General features: G+C 56.4%; 10 protein-coding genes across 10 annotated transcripts; 3 read left to right on the top strand and 7 right to left on the bottom strand.

The window, feature by feature from the left end:
• Positions 1–15: 15 nt before the first annotated feature.
• PHYSODRAFT_310845 (hypothetical protein) lies at positions 16–1,393 on the bottom strand (the record flags this gene model as incomplete). Its single annotated transcript, XM_009520585.1, has 4 exons — positions 16–407; positions 489–747; positions 826–1,242; positions 1,391–1,393. The coding sequence occupies 4 exons, from the start codon at positions 1,391–1,393 to the stop codon at positions 16–18; spliced, it is 1,071 nt and encodes a 356-aa protein (XP_009518880.1).
• Positions 1,394–2,382: 989 nt separating this feature from the next.
• Positions 2,383–3,164, top strand: PHYSODRAFT_486204 (hypothetical protein; the record flags this gene model as incomplete). The annotated part of the gene is made up of 3 exons (XM_009520584.1): positions 2,383–2,882; positions 2,954–3,028; positions 3,095–3,164. The coding sequence occupies 3 exons, from the start codon at positions 2,383–2,385 to the stop codon at positions 3,162–3,164; spliced, it is 645 nt and encodes a 214-aa protein (XP_009518879.1).
• Positions 3,165–3,328: 164 nt separating this feature from the next.
• On the bottom strand, positions 3,329–5,093 carry PHYSODRAFT_324781 (hypothetical protein; the record flags this gene model as incomplete). The annotated part of the gene is made up of 4 exons (XM_009520583.1): positions 3,329–3,535; positions 3,617–3,760; positions 3,836–4,795; positions 4,878–5,093. 4 exons carry the CDS (start codon positions 5,091–5,093, stop codon positions 3,329–3,331), a joined length of 1,527 nt encoding a protein of 508 aa, XP_009518878.1.
• Positions 5,094–5,459: 366 nt separating this feature from the next.
• PHYSODRAFT_310868 (hypothetical protein) lies at positions 5,460–6,249 on the bottom strand (the record flags this gene model as incomplete). Its single annotated transcript, XM_009520582.1, has 4 exons — positions 5,460–5,519; positions 5,596–5,782; position 6,039; positions 6,066–6,249. 4 exons carry the CDS (start codon positions 6,247–6,249, stop codon positions 5,460–5,462), a joined length of 432 nt encoding a protein of 143 aa, XP_009518877.1.
• A 286-nt stretch (positions 6,250–6,535) lies between these two features.
• Positions 6,536–9,293, bottom strand: PHYSODRAFT_284752 (hypothetical protein). The gene has a single exon (XM_009520581.1). The coding sequence runs from the start codon at positions 8,483–8,485 to the stop codon at positions 8,075–8,077; it is 411 nt and encodes a 136-aa protein (XP_009518876.1). The 5' UTR covers positions 8,486–9,293; the 3' UTR covers positions 6,536–8,074.
• A 208-nt stretch (positions 9,294–9,501) lies between these two features.
• On the bottom strand, positions 9,502–10,170 carry PHYSODRAFT_485211 (hypothetical protein; the record flags this gene model as incomplete). Its single annotated transcript, XM_009520580.1, has 1 exon — positions 9,502–10,170. The coding sequence occupies one exon, from the start codon at positions 10,168–10,170 to the stop codon at positions 9,502–9,504; it is 669 nt and encodes a 222-aa protein (XP_009518875.1).
• A 105-nt stretch (positions 10,171–10,275) lies between these two features.
• On the top strand, positions 10,276–12,100 carry PHYSODRAFT_481458 (hypothetical protein; the record flags this gene model as incomplete). The annotated part of the gene is made up of 4 exons (XM_009520579.1): positions 10,276–11,448; positions 11,503–11,784; positions 11,864–11,884; positions 11,966–12,100. The coding sequence occupies 4 exons, from the start codon at positions 10,276–10,278 to the stop codon at positions 12,098–12,100; spliced, it is 1,611 nt and encodes a 536-aa protein (XP_009518874.1).
• Positions 12,101–12,130: 30 nt separating this feature from the next.
• On the bottom strand, positions 12,131–12,833 carry PHYSODRAFT_324774 (hypothetical protein; the record flags this gene model as incomplete). Its single annotated transcript, XM_009520578.1, has 4 exons — positions 12,131–12,253; positions 12,311–12,377; positions 12,451–12,602; positions 12,675–12,833. The coding sequence occupies 4 exons, from the start codon at positions 12,831–12,833 to the stop codon at positions 12,131–12,133; spliced, it is 501 nt and encodes a 166-aa protein (XP_009518873.1).
• A 163-nt stretch (positions 12,834–12,996) lies between these two features.
• PHYSODRAFT_556228 (hypothetical protein) lies at positions 12,997–15,220 on the top strand. Its single transcript, XM_009520577.1, has 3 exons — positions 12,997–13,136; positions 13,243–13,303; positions 13,382–15,220. The coding sequence occupies exons 1-3, from the start codon at positions 13,003–13,005 to the stop codon at positions 15,074–15,076; spliced, it is 1,890 nt and encodes a 629-aa protein (XP_009518872.1). The 5' UTR covers positions 12,997–13,002; the 3' UTR covers positions 15,077–15,220.
• A 32-nt stretch (positions 15,221–15,252) lies between these two features.
• PHYSODRAFT_481022 (hypothetical protein) lies at positions 15,253–17,247 on the bottom strand (the record flags this gene model as incomplete). Its single annotated transcript, XM_009520576.1, has 4 exons — positions 15,253–15,471; positions 15,547–15,725; positions 15,855–17,031; positions 17,113–17,247. 4 exons carry the CDS (start codon positions 17,245–17,247, stop codon positions 15,253–15,255), a joined length of 1,710 nt encoding a protein of 569 aa, XP_009518871.1.
• Between the last annotated feature and the right edge of the window lie 713 nt (positions 17,248–17,960).

Genomic DNA, 17,960 nt, shown 5'->3' with positions numbered 1-17,960 from the left:
CCGTTGTATCGTACTTCAATACGGCCGCAACGCACTTGACGCAGCGGCTGCAGACGGCGGGTATAGCGACCAAAGAGCGATCTTGTGGTCCTTGGAGCAAGATGTGAGCAGCGCGCTATCAGCACCGAAGCCCAGTCCGAAGACACTCTCGCTGTGGTATTTGAGCACGGCGAGGGGCTTGAGCTTTCGCAAGTGGAACAGACGCACGCGATGGTCCCAGCCACCGGTGGCGACGATGCGTTGATCTGCTCGAATACACACGCTGCTGAATCCCCCGTGGCTGCAGGAGAAGAACGACCGTGAGTTAAGTGTGTACGTTGCCACATCAAAGTTGGCTGCGTAGAGCTCTTCGCCCGAAGACCCGCAGATGGCCGATCTACCGTCGCGCGTGACATCAAAAGCAAGCACTAATTCACCAAACAAAACAAACATTAGTATCAGTAGAGGGAGCAGCGGTGTATAAACCTCCAAGAGGAGAAGCAACGTACATGCGTTTGTACCCTGAGCGACGGTGGTCTCACAAGCCACTTTGCCACCGGATCGCAAGTCCATGATAGCGAGTTGTCCACCTTCGAAGCCGGCGGCGATATACGTTTGCACATTGCCGCCTGTGCCATCCTCACTATGCTCCACGCTACTGTTGAAAAGGGAGAGCGACACGCACATCCCTCGCTTGCTGGCAGCGTCCGGCACGACGAGCGTTGACGCTGGCGACGAACCATCGACTCGAATATCGTAGACCAAGAGCTGCCACCCCATTCCCAACTTAAGTTAGATAACTTGAACCCATCACAATAGAAGTCATTCATCATCTACCGATCTCACCTTGTTGTCGACGCTGCTTGGGCAAACGATCAAGTTTGCGCTCTCAGCTGCGCGTTCGTCCCCTGGCCAGCGCAGCGTCGCGAACTTGGTGAACGAGTACGACCCGCAGTAGAACTTGGCAACGGGCTCCGCTGCCGCGCTGAAAGACTGTGCGTCCCACAGCTTCACGAATCCATCGCGACCCTGCGTGACGAACCTTTGCTCCGACGTCGCGAGACCTCGCAGGGCGGCAGAGTGCAGCACGCCTGCCTTCGAGTGCGCCGCGACGTTCGACGCCAGCTCCCGGCGCGTTTTCAAGTCCCAAATCTTCACGGCTCCATCGCCAGCGCCAGACACGACGGTGGACGCCGACAGGAAGCCCACGCTGTTGACAGGAGCGCCGTGGCCGCGCAGGACTCCAAGCGGCTCCGGCGTCGCCTTGGTCGAGTTGCGCATGACGCTTGAAAAGCAAAAGTGGTGTAATCATTTCACGTCAGTGGACGCGTCGTGATTGGCTGGCTGGCGATCCAAAAGCGAGTTGAAGTTTGATGCGCTTGAAATTGCGTGCGACCAGCGCAATGACCGCCATGGCCACCGCTCTCGGTCGCTTGCAGCCCCACATATTGCTCGTAGACGGTCTGCAGGTGGGAGATCCGCTGTAGGCGGTGCGAGTCATAGTCGCTGCGGCGCAGGGTCGCGCTCGGTACTTCAGCTTGGTCCGGTACGTACTTGGGGCAGAGACACGGGCCGCGCGGTGCCGCTTAGGCACTTGAAGTCGCTGGCAAGCGGGAACCGGACGAGCGCTAACCGCTGCCGTTAGCGGCTTGCTCACGCCTCCCGCGCTGCGCAATGGGCTGATTCTGGTCAGGACTGGCGGCACCAGCTTTGCGCAATAACGCCCCCGTCAAACCGGAGGCTGCTTGGTTCGTTGGTTTCCCCCCCAGCAATCGAGTGCCTTATACCTGTCGCCACTGGCGTGCATCCTTGTGTCGGAGTCGCTCCTGCGATGCCTCGCTCATCCGCGTCTCAAGGCACCGCATAAACCGAGTCGTCAACATGGAAGTCTTCAGTGTGCATTTTGCGCGAAGAGGCAAAGGCAACGCTGCTCATTGGAGCACGACACCAGTATGAGTCGGCTGTTCACGCCGTTGAGCTTAGACGACCCTCGTTTCCAGCGAGCGCACGCCTCCAAGAGAGACGAGACACTGCACAACATCGCAGAACGGTTCGTACTTGCTTGCTGCTCCTCCCGATGTTAAAGCGATCGTCCTGTTGTCTGGTCGGTCTTGGAAATGCCAACGTGTCTGACGCGGTGTGTTTGCAGCTTCCACATGCAGGAATCGGAGCTCCCGGATATCAATAACTTCGGCAAGCAGGTGGTTCACGCCACTGTCGAAGCCCTGCGTGTGTTCGAGAGGAAGCCGCGCTGCAACAGCCTCCCGGAGCGGATCGACTCGGACATCGTGGCTCTCGACTTGCACACCGACGACCTCCAGGAAATGTACGTCTGTCTACCGAACTTAGCTTATCTTCCGTGATGTGTTGTAAACCGACTGTTGTACGGTCTGTAGACGCCAAATGGGGAACCACTTTACGTTTCTGAAGCGGAGCAAGAGCCTTCAGCCGGAGGAAACTGAGGAGGCCCGACTAGCGAAGGAACGGAGACGCAAGCTTCTGCAGCCGGAGCTGCCCAAGCTCATTGGAGGTTCCAAGAACGAGGTGCTCTCGAACCCGCGAAATGCGTCGTCGCTCGTGGCGCACCTTCAGGCCTCGCTGGCTCCTTCTCGCCGATGTCACAACTGGAAGCTGCTCTACAGTCTCGCTCAGGATGGCTGCAGCTTGCACACACTCCTGCTCAAGGCGAAGAAGCACAACCCCACTCTGGTCGTTGTCGAGACCACCAAGGGCGACATCTTCGGTGGCTTTGCTTCGGAGGAATGGCAAGACTCGGCAAACTACTACGGTATTGGCGAGTCCTTTGTGTTCTCGTTCAACTCCAAGTTCGAGTGCTATCCGTGGTCATACCTTAATACCATGATCATGCTCAGCAACGACGAGTGTATCGCCATGGGTGGAGGGTAAGCCGCTTTAAGTCTCCTGAGGTTTTTGTTGACAACAGACTCACTAATGCTATTGTTGCGCTCTGTAGGGGAGACTTTGCTTGGTGCCTAAACTCGGATTTATCTCGCGGTACCAGTGGATGCTCAAAGACATTTGAGAACGAGTACGTTAGCGTAATTGTGTTGATGGTGGCGTTTATTTTCCTAACTATTTTCCGTTGTACGCGTAGACGCTTAACGTCTGAAGCTGAATTCGGCATCTACAACGTGGAGGTCTGGGGCTTTGTCACGAAGATGTAGAGCAGAGCTAAATACCCCCAAGTTGAATAACCAAGCAGGGGGTTGCGCAGTTAAGACCCGCGCATTTACTCAAACGAGTACATACTAACACACAGTGAGCTTACCTGTGCACGCTAGTGCACGTTAATATATTAAGCCAAAAGCTTCACTACCTACCGGGAAACTCACACGCGACCCAGGAAGTCCTGGAAGAAGAGTGCTAGTTCCTTCTTCTCTTCGTTGTCAAGCTCCTCGTCATCGGCAAAATTCTTGGCAAGCGACTCCACTACGGTCTTGACACCAGAAGTCTGGTGCACCTGCTGGCACGTAGGAAGCTGGTGGCGCATGGCGTCCACCAGCTCAATCACCTCGCGATGAACAAGAAGCGGGGCCTGAAAGAACGAGACAAAGGAGTTAGAACTACTAAGTAGAGCATAAAGCTCAGCAATATCAGTTCCACGTGCCATCTTAACGAAAGTCGCTGAGAAGCGTTCACACCATTCCGCGGACTGGAATACTTCTTCCAGCTCCATCAGCGCATTAGGTTCCGGCTGTTCACCGGCACGCAATTTGCTCTCCGCGGCTTCTGCCAGCAAGTCATACACAAACAGGAGCACCTACACGCACAAACAGTTCCACACAACTTTTAGATGCTACTCGAGCCGCTCACATCCGGTTGCATCACGACTCACCTTCAACTGAAGTTTCGTGGGGTGAGCATCGTTAAACAATCCCGCCAGAAGCTCAGGCCCATTGTGGAGCTTGAACAGCCGTTGTCCGCGCTCATTCGATCGCACAATGGAAGACAGAGCGTAGATGGCCTTCTTCTTGACTTCCAGTACGTCCTTGGCTGTCTCCTCAGTACTGGGAATCTCCAGGGTCAACGAATCAATCAACTTCGGCATGACACCGGCGTCGATAGCCCACTCCTGGCCATCCTTGTAGTTCTTCGCCGCGGATCCGACCACCCACGCAGCGTGCGAGCGAACAGGCAAGTTGGTCGAGTTCAGGTACTCGGCAATGATGCCAAACCCGCCAATGAAGTTGAAGACGTGGGTCTTGTCCAGATCCTGCACCTCCCACTCGAGCACCTCCAGCACGGACAGCTGGCCCTCGGTATCACCTCTCTGCTCAGCATCTTTGAACTGCTCCAGCAGCTTGCCCAGATACTTTGCGTCGTCCTGAAGCGACTCGAGCGCCTCCTTGAGCTCAGCTTGGCGCTTCTTCCAGAGGGTAACGATCTGCTTCCGGAACTCGGCAGGAGACAGCTTCTCGTGCGCTTCGTGGATGTCCATACCCTCCACCTTGGGCGGCTCGGGCAGCGCCTGCAGCACGTCGTATATTTTCTCGTGGTTCCAGTTCGGCTCGGCCGGTGGGGCTTCATCCTCTTCCGTATTAGTCAACTCAGAGCTGTCCGTAGTCACGTCGTCGGCGTCCTCGCTAACTACTTCATCGGTAACGGTAAGCGTGTCGTCGTCTTCCTCGGTCGGCACGATGTCTCCGGAGATATCAGTGGACACCGTCACTGTGGTCTCCTTCGCGTTCGGGTCAACAACGACCGAGCGCATCGACTCCTCCGTCGCCTCTTCATTTGGGTCCACCAGCTTTGCCTCGCGCTTGCCGGTCTCCAGATTCAGACGCACGTGCAGTCCCTGTGTCACAAAAGAGATCGTCATCAGTACATCGCAACCGCTACCATGGACACAATGCAGAAGCAACAACAAAGACACTCACCCGCGGCACGCCTTGGCCAGGCAGCAGCTCCTGCCACTCGTTCGTGGCCACAAACTCGGGCACGGTAACGCCGTTGGCATCCGGCTCGGGCGCAGAGATGTCCACGGAGACCTTCTGGTGCTGCTTAGCGGAGACAGCAGTGACGCACAGCGTGACGGCAACTGCTGCGGCTGTGAGGAGCAGGAAGCGACGAAGCCGCGAGCTTCGTGGAGGCATTGCGGTGCTTGTGGGGGCTCGCTTCGGTGGTGCTCGCGCGGCAACTTTGTCGGAATCGAGAATGGCAACTCGCTGACGTGGATACGTGGTCTTCACATTTCTCGTAAAGTTGCTGAAGCACCATAAGGTTTGAAAACAGAACTGATGCGCAACATAAGGGAAGGTGACGCGTCTTTCAAATGTGAAGGAAAGCTGTTCTTGTGGTGTTCGTCGCTGTGCATGACACGTGGCCTCGACGCAACGCAGGACGGTAGTTCTGAGAGTGTGGGTGTGTGGACGAATAAAGACAATCAAAGTCTTGTTGCTGCATGAGGTGGAATCGCTGCCAGGGTCATGTTGCGCAATTTTATTGGCGATGACTGGCTATTAGTCGAGCAGCTTGGCCTCCTTTTTGCCGGTCTGCAGGTTCACGCGGATGTGGAGACCCTGCGGACAGGAGTGCACGAGTCAGACTGCAATAACACCGCGCAAACAAGCTGCTCGTCTTGAGTGTGGCACGTACCGCTGGGAGGACTTGGTTAGGAAGGATTTCCTTCCACTCGTGGGTCGGCTCGAACATGGGTGGAGCTGCTGCTGCGTTCCTGTTCACCGCTCCTTGCCTCCTCCTAACCGGCACGAGCGTGCATTTGCCGCCCGAGGCTCGCTCGTCGAAGTGCGCGCGCACACGTACTGCAGTTAGCAAACGTGTGCTGCCGAAAAGGTCAATGCGTTATCGAAGGGAGCGGTCTTGCATTGTTTCGGTCAGGTGATAATGTGGAAGTCGAGGCTCGATCACTCGTCCGATATCAAACTGGGGACTTTATTGCCGCTTATACTTTCGATGGCAAATTGAAGTTAATCCAGCAGCTTGGCCTCCTTCTTGCCGGTCTCAAGGTTCACGCGGATGTATAACCCCTGCAGCGCATTAGAAAATGTCAAGAGAGATGTTCATCTGCAAATACTTACGCTTAAGCAAAGATTTGATCACTTCACCTACCGGCGGGATCACTTGGTTAGGTAAAATGTCCTGCCACTCATGTGTCGGCACGAACTCAGGAGGAACGTCTTGCTGCCCGTCGTCTTGCTCTGTGAGGCGGCGTTGGCACCCTTGGCCATTTGAGGCGTCGCACGATTCGTTCACCTTGTCCTCGGTACTCTCTGAGAGCACCAGCGCCATGGAGTCTCCGCCTCGGAAGTGTCGAGCTGCGCCCGCTGTAGCTGACAACAGCAACGCGAGAGCAACAACCACGATCCTCATCATCATTGCGCCTCTTCGCCAAGCTTGACACGGTTTCACTCGATTTTTGTATGCCGTCTTCAAGTACCGAAATTAAGGCGCTATTTTCGGTAGTACCTTGCACGTTCGACGTTGCGTCAACCAGAACGCAACCTCAAGCGCATCAAGCCCATCAATGCAGACGCACGTGCAGGCCGCGGCAGCGGCGCTACAGGAGAGCCGCGCGACAGCCCCCAAGGACGGTGATGACCCCAATCTGCGCGTGCCGTACCAGTCGCTGCGTGGCCCGTCGAGCAACCTCCGCGTGAACAAGTTGGACGCGCTCATCCTGGACTCGGAGATCCTCGGTCTGCTCAAGACGCCCATGAAGAGCATGTTCAGCATGTTTGAGCCAGGCGTCGTGGACCGCATCAAGCCGGAGATCGATGCGGCTCTTGGGGCGCTGTTGTTCGCCTTCACGACGGGCTTGGGAAGGGTGCGAGGCGCTGGTATTTTATTCTCTCGTGAATAATTCCATGAGTGATCTAACTGTTCTTGTGCTGCAGCCAACGCCAGGCATGAAGCTGGAGAACGTGCGGTACGCACCGCACCTGCTGACGCGACGACGTGTGGGCGCCTTCTTCTTGCTGTCGGTTGGGGTGCCGTACGTGTGGAAGCGCTTGTCTCGATACCTCTCGTCCGCCCGGTGGACGGCCAGAGGAGCTGGTGGCACGTCGGATGAGCGCGGAAGCTCTCGGGAGCGGGTTCTGACTGTGATGAAGAAGCTGGAGACGCTTGTGATCACGTGCCAGTTTGTAAACCTGCTCGTCTTTCTGCGCAAGGGGACGTATCGATCGCTGCCTGAGAGATGCTTGGGCATGAAAATGGTACGCTTCAACCTTGAACTGTGTGCATTGCTAAAGGTTGAATGACTGCTTACATGGTTATATTGTTTGCACATTGCAGGAGAGTATTTCGCCGTCGACAGCGCCCCGTTCGATCAACTTTGAGTACATGACCCGTCAGTTGCTTTGGGACGGATTGATGGTGCGACTTCATCAATGGTATGGCTGACTACACGTACAAGGCTGACACTTGATTTGATTGCAGGAGTTTGGCAACTTTGTTTTGCCTTTCTTGACGTGGAGCACCCTGCGCACGACCTCGGCGTTGCAGGGGGGGTTGCCTTCTGCTGACACGTGCTCCACGGCGTGCTGCCTCTGTGGCATTTCGCCGCCACAGACGCCGTACATCACGTCGTGCAAGCATGTGTACTGCTACTACTGCTTACAGACTGCTGTCGCTACCGAAGACGACTTTCCGTAAGTACTCATAGCGTGAGCTCCCGCTGGTAGAACCACGCAAAAGGGCTAACGTTGATGTCTCCTGTAGGTGTGTTGCCTGCGGAGTGAAGTTCGATTCTTCTCAACGGCTGCGGGCGTAAAAGCATCAACACAGTATACGAGAATTAACTCTACATGCAACACGTATCTGCTTGCATCTATCGTGACTTTCCGAACGCTGAATTTGAGTTCGAAAATTCTCTCAAGCCCTTCATCACCGCCAGCAATATGCTGTTCCTCGCGCGCTGCACTAATGTACTCCACTACTGATGCTCGTATAAACTGCAATTACTCGTTTGGTTTCTTTCGTAAAGGGTGGTGTTTAAAAACACCAGGATGAAAGTAGGTCAGCTCAAGCGAGCCGACGCAGAGAGGATGAGCTCACCGGTTGCGTGAATGTGCTCTTAACGAGCAGTTACCACTGACCGAGGACGGTAGACAACTTACGAGCGCTCGCCACGGATGCGGCGGGCCAGCTGGATGTCCTTGGGCATGATGGTGACACGCTTGGCGTGGATAGCGCACAGGTTGGTGTCCTCGAACAGACCCACGAGGTAGGCCTCGGCGGCCTCCTGCAGGGCGAGCACGGCCGATCCCTGGAAGCGCAGGTCCGTCTTGAAGTCCTGGGCGATCTCGCGCACCAGGCGCTGGAACGGCAGCTTGCGGATGAGCAGCTCCGTCGACTTCTGGTAGCGACGGATCTCACGCAGAGCGACCGTACCGGGGCGGTAACGGTGCGGTTTCTTGACGCCGCCCGTGGCGGGGGCCGACTTGCGGGCAGCCTTGGTGGCGAGCTGCTTGCGCGGGGCCTTGCCACCGGTGGACTTGCGGGCGGTCTGCTTGGTACGGGCCATGGTTGCTTCGGTTGCTGGGCGGTCGAGTGTTGAGAGCTGAGCAAATTGGGGAATGACTTGAAGGGCGGGGCCGTTCAAACGTTGGGGGGGGAGACCAGGCGCTGCCGCGCCAAATTTGGCTGCAAAGTCCCCTCCTGCATCGGGGCGCTCCGCCAATCGCAGAGGTTAGTAACGCATTTTTGACCAGTGGGAGAGGCGAATGGTGGCGTTCCGCCAATCAGAGAGAAGAAACGAAGACGAGGCTAAGGCAGCCAATCAGAGGAGTTCCCGCGGGGACAGAGGAGACTGCAGGCCGGTCGCCCCAATGTGTCACGAGGCTGCGCGCGCAAAAGAGGGCGGGAAAACAGGCGAGGAGGACACCACCCGATGGATTTGAATTGAACTGGAGGGCGCGGTGTCTCCCTCCCTCCAGGAAGCTCATTCTGCAATCTGACAAGCAAGAAGCAAGCAACAACCAACCAACTCAAGCAACATGTCTGGACGTGGCAAGGGCGGCAAGGGACTCGGCAAGGGCGGCGCTAAGCGTCACCGCAAGGTCCTTCGCGACAACATCCAGGGCATCACCAAGCCCGCCATCCGCCGTCTCGCACGCCGTGGCGGTGTGAAGCGTATCTCCGGCCTAATCTACGAGGAGACCCGCGGTGTCCTCAAGGTGTTCCTCGAGAACGTCATCCGCGACTCGGTCACCTACACGGAGCACGCTCGCCGAAAAACCGTGACGGCCATGGACGTCGTGTACGCCCTCAAGCGTCAGGGCCGCACCCTGTACGGCTTCGGCGGATAAGCGCATTGCGCTGAGGTGTTCACGCAGCTTCGGCTGCCTGAGCAACAACTTTGCAGTATTGGCAGCTTTCTAGCTTGCCTCTGTTGCTAGTGGCTTTAGCCTCTCACTTCATTCTGGTGTTTTTTAACACCACCCTTTTCAGAAGAACGATCATTCATTAAGAGATAGCTGCAAGATCAAGGTAGTCTCCCATAGTTCCGGTGCCACATCATTAAGGCTGTGGAATGCTGAGCTATCCTCGGCGTAGTCTCTGTTTCTGAGCTTGATTGTGCTGCGTCGTGTAAAACTCTGTCCTCGAGAGGATGTCAGGGGTAATGGGCAAGTCCGTGACAGAGACTACCAGGTCGTAGCTGGTGTCGACGTATCCCGCGCCAAATACGCCAATGTGCAGCGCGATCCAGCGACTGCCGCCGCTCTCGTCCTTGCGTGGGAAGCCATCAAGGTACGTGAAGAGCTTGATGAGCTCGTTGCCGGGTCGCTGCGCGATCCATGTCGAGTGGCCCATGCGCGGGTACTTGACCTCGCTGGAGAGGTAGAGGTTGGCGTCGCCGCCCTCGCCCACGTCGTCGTCGTGGCACAGCAGCTCCACCGTGATGAGGTGCTCGTGCTCATGGCGACCGACGCACAGGTGGTAGAAGTTGTAGCCGTCGGGCACCACGGTGCCGTTCACGGTCATGTTGGGCGCCACGCGCGTGCCGAGTGCCAGTCCCCATTGCGCGATCGTCCCGTCAGACGCCAACTGGATCTCGTCCACCTCGCATTCAGCGTCCACCGACGGCTCCAGCGCTGCAGCGTCCGTAAAAGTTTCCTGCGAGTAGACGTCGATCGCCGCTGCAGCTCCGACGCAGAGGGAGAGCACGCCGCCCCACGCGTGCAGCAGCAGCAGCAGCCAACGCAGCATTGACGGCCGCATTGCGAATGAAGAGCCGAAATAGAGCTTCTATTCTTGCCAGCTACCGAAAGATCGCGTTGCATGGACGTATGTACCAGGTTGTCTTCAGGCATCATGGAAGCTTCGAGCCCGAGTAAATATGCCTCAACGACGACGGACTTGACCCCCTTGGAGGCGTCGCGGCAAAAGGAGGAGGAGGCCGACTTGCGCATTGCCGCCCGCGACCTGGACGGAGCGCTGCAGTGCCTCACCAAGGCCATCTTCCTGCGTCCCGAGCACGCGCAGCTGTACGCCAAGCGCGCGCAAGTGTACTGGGAGCTCTGCGATGTCAAGTCGGCGATTGCAAACTACCGGAAGCTATTCGCGGTTGACCCGGACCCGCCGCAGCGCATCAAGGACCAGCTTGCGGCATTGCTTGACCTCCACGCTTACTCGCTGCTGTCCCTGGGGGAATCCCCAAACATTGTGCTGGGCTATCTCCATGAGGCCATTCAGCTCAACGCACTCGACGAAGTTTACTGGCTGCACCGAGCGATAGCGAACATTGAGGCTGGTTGCTTCGAGAAGGCAGTTCAGGACGTGGACCACTGCATCTGCCTCAATAGCCGCGACGTCGAGTACTTCGTGCTTCGAGCCAAGCTCCACTGGCGACTGCACATGCAGGAGAAAGCCACCGCAGATATCCACAGGGCGGCTGTTCTGCAGCCTGACCACCCGGAGGTGCTTGGACACGAACAGCGGCTGCTCAAGGAGTCCCAGGCGATCTACGAGCAGGCCCGCACGCAGCTGATGGCTCATCAGTTCCAAGAAGCCATCCAGAACCTCTCCAGAGCCACAGAAATCACGCCCGAGGAGACTAAGCTCTATTTGCTGCGTGCATCAGCGTATCGGGAGCTGGGAGAGTATCACATGGCACTGCGAGACACGGAGAAGGCTCTGACTTGCCACCGTCACAAAAGATATATCCCGCACAACCAGCACCAATCTTCCCATGAAAGCCACCACCAGCAACCAGGTCATGTTCCAGCACTGCGCCTTAACCAGGCGCGGGACACGTCACCTCAGTACCGGGACATTATCAAACAGCGCAGCCTCATCTTGAACGACATAGGGATCCGCTTTCTGCGCCAAAAATCGTACCAGCTCGCAGTAAACGCCATGAACCAAGCCATTCGGGGACAAATGGAGCTGGCCGAGCTCTTCCGCGAGCAATTCGCCAGTCCGCAATACTTTCTTAATCGAGGTGACGCGTATCGGGGGCTCGGCAACTTCCAAGCGGTGCGTGATGTGTACGGGTTCTGGTATCAGCCTTGCGGAGTAACTTACTCATTGTCTTCGTAGGCTCTGGCAGATTACCACCACGCGTTGGAGCTGCTTCCCGGAGACCAAAACATTCAATCACGAGTTGCACTCGTGCACTACCAGTTCGGCGTGGAGCTGTTCAACCGAGCCTTGTTCGACAAGGCGGAGCTGGAGTTCGGACATGCCATCGAGCAGGACCCCAACGTTCCGTCGTACTACGTGCGAAGAGGAGACGCTGCGCGATATCTCGAGAAACGCCAGGCCGCATGCGCTGACTATCAGCTAGCGCTGCGACTCAACCCGAACGATGCAGAGACCCTCGTAGGTCTACGCTGGCCACTGTCTGAGTGAAATCCGAACCCCGACTAACGAGTTCTTGCCCCTGTTCTCCTCATTGCAGACGAAACTCCAGCAGTATAATGTAGCGCCATTACCAGCAGCCGGCAACCAGCGCGCCCTTGGCCCCTCGAAAGCAATCTCGCCGCGACCACGTTCCCCACAGCAACGACGCTTACAGCAGCTACAAGCCAGCGTTGATGACGCCCGACAATCCTTCAAAAAGACGAATCAGCGTGTGCATGATCTCTTCAACAATCGGCCTGTAGTGCCTCCTCCCAGCATGAACATACTCAAGTAAAGCACTTATAACAACAATAAAAACATTGTTTTAGATGTCCTTGTAGATGAGGTCGTACCGCGGGATGTGCGACTTCTCTATCGGACAGTTCACAATCGACTTGCCGTGCTTTGCGCCGCGATAAATAACCTGCTCCAGAATGGGCAAGGTACCCTGTCAAACCCCGGCCCCCAAACACGTAAAAAGCCCTGTTGCACCCTAACAACGCACCTCCACGAGATCGATGAAGTCCTGCTTTGTCCGGAAAGCTCCAATGAACTTGGTGTGGTCGGGCGTGCTGTGTCAGTTGGCGAATATCCGTCAGCTAGGTATAATAGTGAAAGATACTTGAAGCAGCATGGGGGACGCACCCGTAGTCCACTTTCATGTGCTGGCCGTTGACGAAGAAGATGGTGGCGGGGATGAGGGTGATGTCGAAGTACTGGCAGTAGATCGGCACCTGCTCCGCCTCCACGAGGCACAGTCGAGCCATCTTGGACAGCTCGCGCTCGCACCTGGCCAGCTACAGTACAGTAGTGGAGATCATCAGACAACGGTCCGAATCTTTTCGCGAGTTGGTTGTCACGCCACGCACAATGTCGTCCTGCTGCAAACACACGGTATCCGAAGCGCGGCCGAAGCGCAGCACCAACACGCGGTCCTTCGTGCCGCGGATGGCGGCGTCCACCGCCGCCTTGCTCGCGAGCTGCTCCAGCAGCAGCGAAGCCATGCCGTATTGCAGTTTTGAAGCCATGTCGTGATGAATGTAGCCATCTCCTTATTTTCGATCCACCTTTAATTTCGGATACTATGTGGTCCACGTGCGATAACTTTGGCGCCAAACAATTGTTGCCAAAACCGAAGTGCCCGCGTCATAAGACCAAGCCCGCCACTCTCAAAGACCGAGGCACAGCGAGTGAACCATGGTGAACCTCACGCCCAACGCCGTGTCGATGCTCTACAACAAGCAGACGCCCGACGGCTTCGAGCCGTGGCTGCAGATCATCGACACCAAGAAGATCAAGCCCGCCAGCGGCACGGGCGGCGACCGATACCGGTAAGGGAGCCCAAGTGGAGAAGGAGGAGCCCATGCTCCTCCTTCTCCACTCGACGGGTAGCGACCACGCTGCTAACCTTTTCCTTGCTCTTGTGTTGCACTCTAGCATTGTGCTCTCCGATGGAACGTCCTACATCAGCGGCATGCTCGCGACGCAGCTGGCCCCGGTACGTACTGCGCTCCAATGGCAAGCCAACCTCTCACAGTTGTCAGCTCACTAACGTGGCCCTTTCCTTCTCTCTTAGATGATGGAGAACGAGAGTCTCAAGACGAACTACGTGCTGCAACTTAAGGACTACTTGGGCAACGAAGTGCAGGGCCGCCGCATCCTCATCGTGCTGAGCATCGGCGACATTGTGCCGGCCTTTGACCGCATCGGCAACCCGCAGAGCATCGAGGGCTCCAAGGGAGCGCCAATCCCCGCTGCCCCCGCGGCCTCTGCGCCGCCCGCGGCTTCCCTTGGCGCGAGGCCCGCTGCCCCTGTCCAGTCGTCCTTCCAGCAGCCTTCGGCCCCCGTGAACCAGTACAACCAGCCTCCCGCTGCCCCCTTGAGCTACGCGCCCCCGGCTAAGCCCGCTCCGTCGGCTTACAACCGAGGCCCTGTCGTGCGTCAAGACCCGAACGTCCGTCTATCGGACATCCAGAGCCTGAACCCGTACGCTGGCGGACGCTGGACCATCAAGGCGCGCGTGACCAACCGCGCGCCCATCAAGAACTGGACCAATGCGCGCGGCTCCGGCAAGCTCTTCAGCGTAGACCTGCTCGACGCTCGGGGCGGCGAGATCCGCGCCACGTTCTTCAACGACGGCGTGGACAAGTTCTACGAGACGCTGCGCCCGGGTGGCGTCTTCTACTTCGCCGGCGGAAAGGTGAAGATGGCCAACCGCCGCTTCTCGTCGGTGGACAACGACTACGAGGTGACTTTCGACCAGCACTCGGACATCTCCCCGGCCCCGGAGGACGGCCAGATCTCCCAGATGAACTACACGTTCAAGAAGATCGCTGAGATCGAGAGCGTGCCGGCTGAGGCCAACGTGGATGTGATCGGTATTGTGCGCGATGTGGGCCAGGTGAACGAAATCACGTCCAAGGCTGGCAAGCAGCTCTTCAAGCGCGACATTTCGCTCGTGGACGACTCGAACGCCGAGATCAAGTGCACCATGTGGAACGAACGCGCCAAGGAGGACTGCTCCAGCTGGCTGAACCAGGTCGTGGCCATCAAGGGCTGCCGTGTTAGCGACTACAACGGCCGATCCATCGGCACGATGATGAGCTCGAGCTTCACTGTCAACCCGACGATCCCTGAGGCTGGCCACCTCGTCAACTGGTTCTCTAACGGCGGCAATGCGGCCCAGACCAAGTCTCTTAGCTCTGGCGGAGGCGGCTTCGGTGGTGGCTCGCTTGGCACTTTTGCCGAGCGTGCTGTGATCAACGATATCAAGGGCAAGCAACTGGGCTTTGGCCAGAAGCCCGACTACATCACAGTGAAGGGAACAGTGAACTTTATCAAGCACGACACGGGCGTTTTCTACCAGGCCTGTCCCAAGTGCCAGAAGAAGGTTGTGGCCGATGTGGCGCAGAATTACACGTGCGAGAAGTGCCAGACGTCCTACAGTAATTGCGAGAACCGCTACATCCTGTCGGTGGTGATGCTGGACCACACTGGCAGCACGTGGACGACGTGCTTCAACGACCAGGGCAAGGTGGTGATGAACGGCCGCACTGCCGATGAGATTGGCGAGCTGCGCGACACGAACCCGACGCTCTATGAGTCGACGTTCAAGGAAGCGCTGTTCAAGCAGTACGTGTGCCGGCTTCGCGTCAAGGCAGAGAACGTGCAGGAAGAGCTCCGTGTGAAGGCTGGCGTGGTGAACCTGGAGCCCGTCAACTTCGTGCAAGAGTCGAAGGACTTGCTCCAAGCTATCGCGCAGTACAATTAATCAGCTACCGGTACAGTCCCCTGGGGGCACAGACAGCAAGAGCGAATGCAAGTGTGAGCGAAGCCTCCAGGAGTTCAAGTAGCAGTTAGTTGGCAACAGGCACTGACTGTGGCACTAACTTTATGAATTCGTGTTTTACCGCCGTCATTGGACTACAACATGCACTATTCAACACACTAGTTCCCTCGCGCTTTCTGTCGCACTTTATGCTGTTGAGGTGGTGAGGGTCTCTTGGTTTCATCGACTTCGAGCTGTCGCCGTTGGGTCATGTAGAACGGCACGTTCTCCTGCACGAACGGGTCTTTGACGAAGATGCTGGCTTCCGGCACGACATGGGTCGACGCCTTCCCAAAGACCGTCCGGAATGGCCCACCCATCCACTTCAACTTGCTCCGCTACATCATTTCAATGCAGACATCGGTTATACTACGACCAGAGAGTTCAACTCGAACGTGTTCAAGTGTCCGTACCTGCTTGGCGACAGCTTCTTGCTCGTACGCGCTCGTATAGGGCGCATCGTTCACAACCGAGTAGTAGCCATTCGCCAGGGATTTCTCCTCCTTGCGCATCTTGACGAAGCGATGCTGTGCGCAGTATGGTCTTGCCAGCTCGTTCTTCTGGGGAACGCGCACAACTCGACGTGGTTTTGCTTGAAATGGTACAGCATCAGACGAGAGTTCGTCCGTCTCGGGGCATAGTTCCCTTTTCTCACTGTCCCGGTCAGTTCTAGCAGACTCTACATGCACAGGTGCTTTACTTTCAAGCACGCTTCCATGACTGTGGTAGGCTTCAGAAGTTGGCGACGGATACGCTGATCTCGATGTATGGATGCGTCTTGCTATTGCCTCGTGCGGCTTCGAACGGTACGGGCCTGCGGACACGGGACGACATCGTTTAGGCGACGTTCGACCCACACCGATCCCTTCGTGGCCTTCTACCAGGTGAGTGTTGTTAGTTTTGGCATTCGAGATCCCTTCGGTCCGAGTAGACCCAACTTGTTTGGTTTGTGCCATTGCAAATCGCTGCTTTAATCTGGCCGAGCCACTGATGGCGGAGACGAAACTGCGGTCGATATGCGCATGCACCTTAAGCTCCTCGTACTTTGTCAACGTGAAGTTGCGCAGCAGTGCAAGCGTTTCCGGATACTCACTGGCCAATTCAAAGTGTGAACCGAAACAATTCCCGAACTCGACGAGCATCGGACCACGGCTGCTATCGATCAGAACTCGATACTTGTTGCCGCCTGTACTCACAATCTCCTCGTCGAGGTCCCACTTGCTCTTGCAGTTGAGAACCAGCTCGCGCTGCCTCGGGAATGTCGTGGTTATTACTGGGTGCTGGTTGGCTACTTCGAGGCGGATACAGCAGCGCAACTCGCCGCGTTTGGCAAGGAAAAGTGGTTGGCTTATCTGCCCAACGTTTGTCTTTTTTCCCCCAGCTCGAGCCGAGTTAGGTCGAGCCCCGTAGCAGCGCGCGCTGTCACTTGAGTGGAGTACAAGGCCTGTATTGCCTTTCGGTACCCAACTGTGGTGTTTCTCAGCGAAAACGAAGAAGTCGCCGCTCTTGATATCAAGCAGCACGTTGTTGTCTCCACCGCGAGGTGACACAAACCCGATTGACCTGGAGTCGGGCGGCGGTGGAGGGACGTCCTGCAGTTTATCGATCAAACTCCCCTTACCGTCGTTGTTTAGGACACGCAAATGTTCGCCGCCGGTGGAGCAGGAGAAGGCGACGAGTGATGCGCCAATGCCACTACCGAAAAAGCACTTGCCCGTCATCATGCACATTTTGGTCAGCAGTGCGAGCTTGCGCATGTTTGGAGCCCACGGGCTTGAATTTGCGTCTCCATCCACGAATACAAAGTCGAGCTGATCGAAGTTGGTGATGTTGTTCGGATCAGCAAATTCCGAGTGGAGCTCGAACAGGAACGAGTCGAGATTACTACGATGCTTCTCCTGCAGCAAACACAATTGAAGAGGATTTACATGTATTTTAATGAGACCTTCTCGTTGTTTACTAATGCAAATTGTCCTTACCTCGATTTCCACGCGCGTGACTTCCGCTCTCTGCAGTTCTCTCACCACGCGCGTGACATGGCGCCGGAATTGCTCGAAACGCTCACGACCGCGCTTACTGGAGGCTGGGTAGGCATTCACGATCAACACCCGCATGGATCAAACAAACGCACTTGCACCAGCTGGTCGACTCGAAACCTGAATAGCAAGACCCAATTACTACAACGATGACAGAAATAGCCCCATGATCGCGATGATCAGTGAAAGTGTTTGATGTCGCGCAGGAAAGCGAAACATGGACAACTCCGATTCATACCCAGAGTGGCCCAATGGTCTCGGTGACCCGCGCGTGAGCACGCAAGCAGCACCTTTGCCACGGGCAGCGATCAACCGACACGAAGTTATCGCCAACTTCAGGGCGCGAGACGGATCCACCCCCGAAAACAAACCCGGAACCAAGAAGCGACCGCATGTTCGCCAATTTCAAGGCATTCAGTTACCCCCGGTAAAACAAACTCCGAAAAAGGGATCGAAATCACATTGTGAAAACTCATGCCAAAGATTGCTGTTGTTAGAGCCGATGCAGCTGCCACTTTCACTGTCGAGGTGCTATAGCTACTAAACAGTGCCACAGCTGCGCCAAGTACGGAATCCTGCATTTTCACGTTAAATTCTGAAGTTACTGATTCAGGTCAATGGTTTGTGTAGGTTTGATGAGGTTCAACGGGGATACTACTGCGACGCTTGCTTTGCTGCTCGACATCCTGACTACCGACTTCCACATTCATGGACGCCAATTAAAGGTGGTAACCTTTCGACACTACGAACAGTTGATCAATACTCTCGTGCTAATTTTTACACAACTGTAG

This window comes from Phytophthora sojae (genome assembly GCF_000149755.1).
Source record: "Phytophthora sojae unplaced genomic scaffold PHYSOscaffold_2, whole genome shotgun sequence".
NCBI classification, from domain to species: domain Eukaryota; phylum Oomycota; class Peronosporomycetes; order Peronosporales; family Peronosporaceae; genus Phytophthora; species Phytophthora sojae.
The sequence above is the reverse complement of the archived record's forward strand: the minus strand, read 5'-3'. Positions and strand labels throughout refer to the sequence as shown.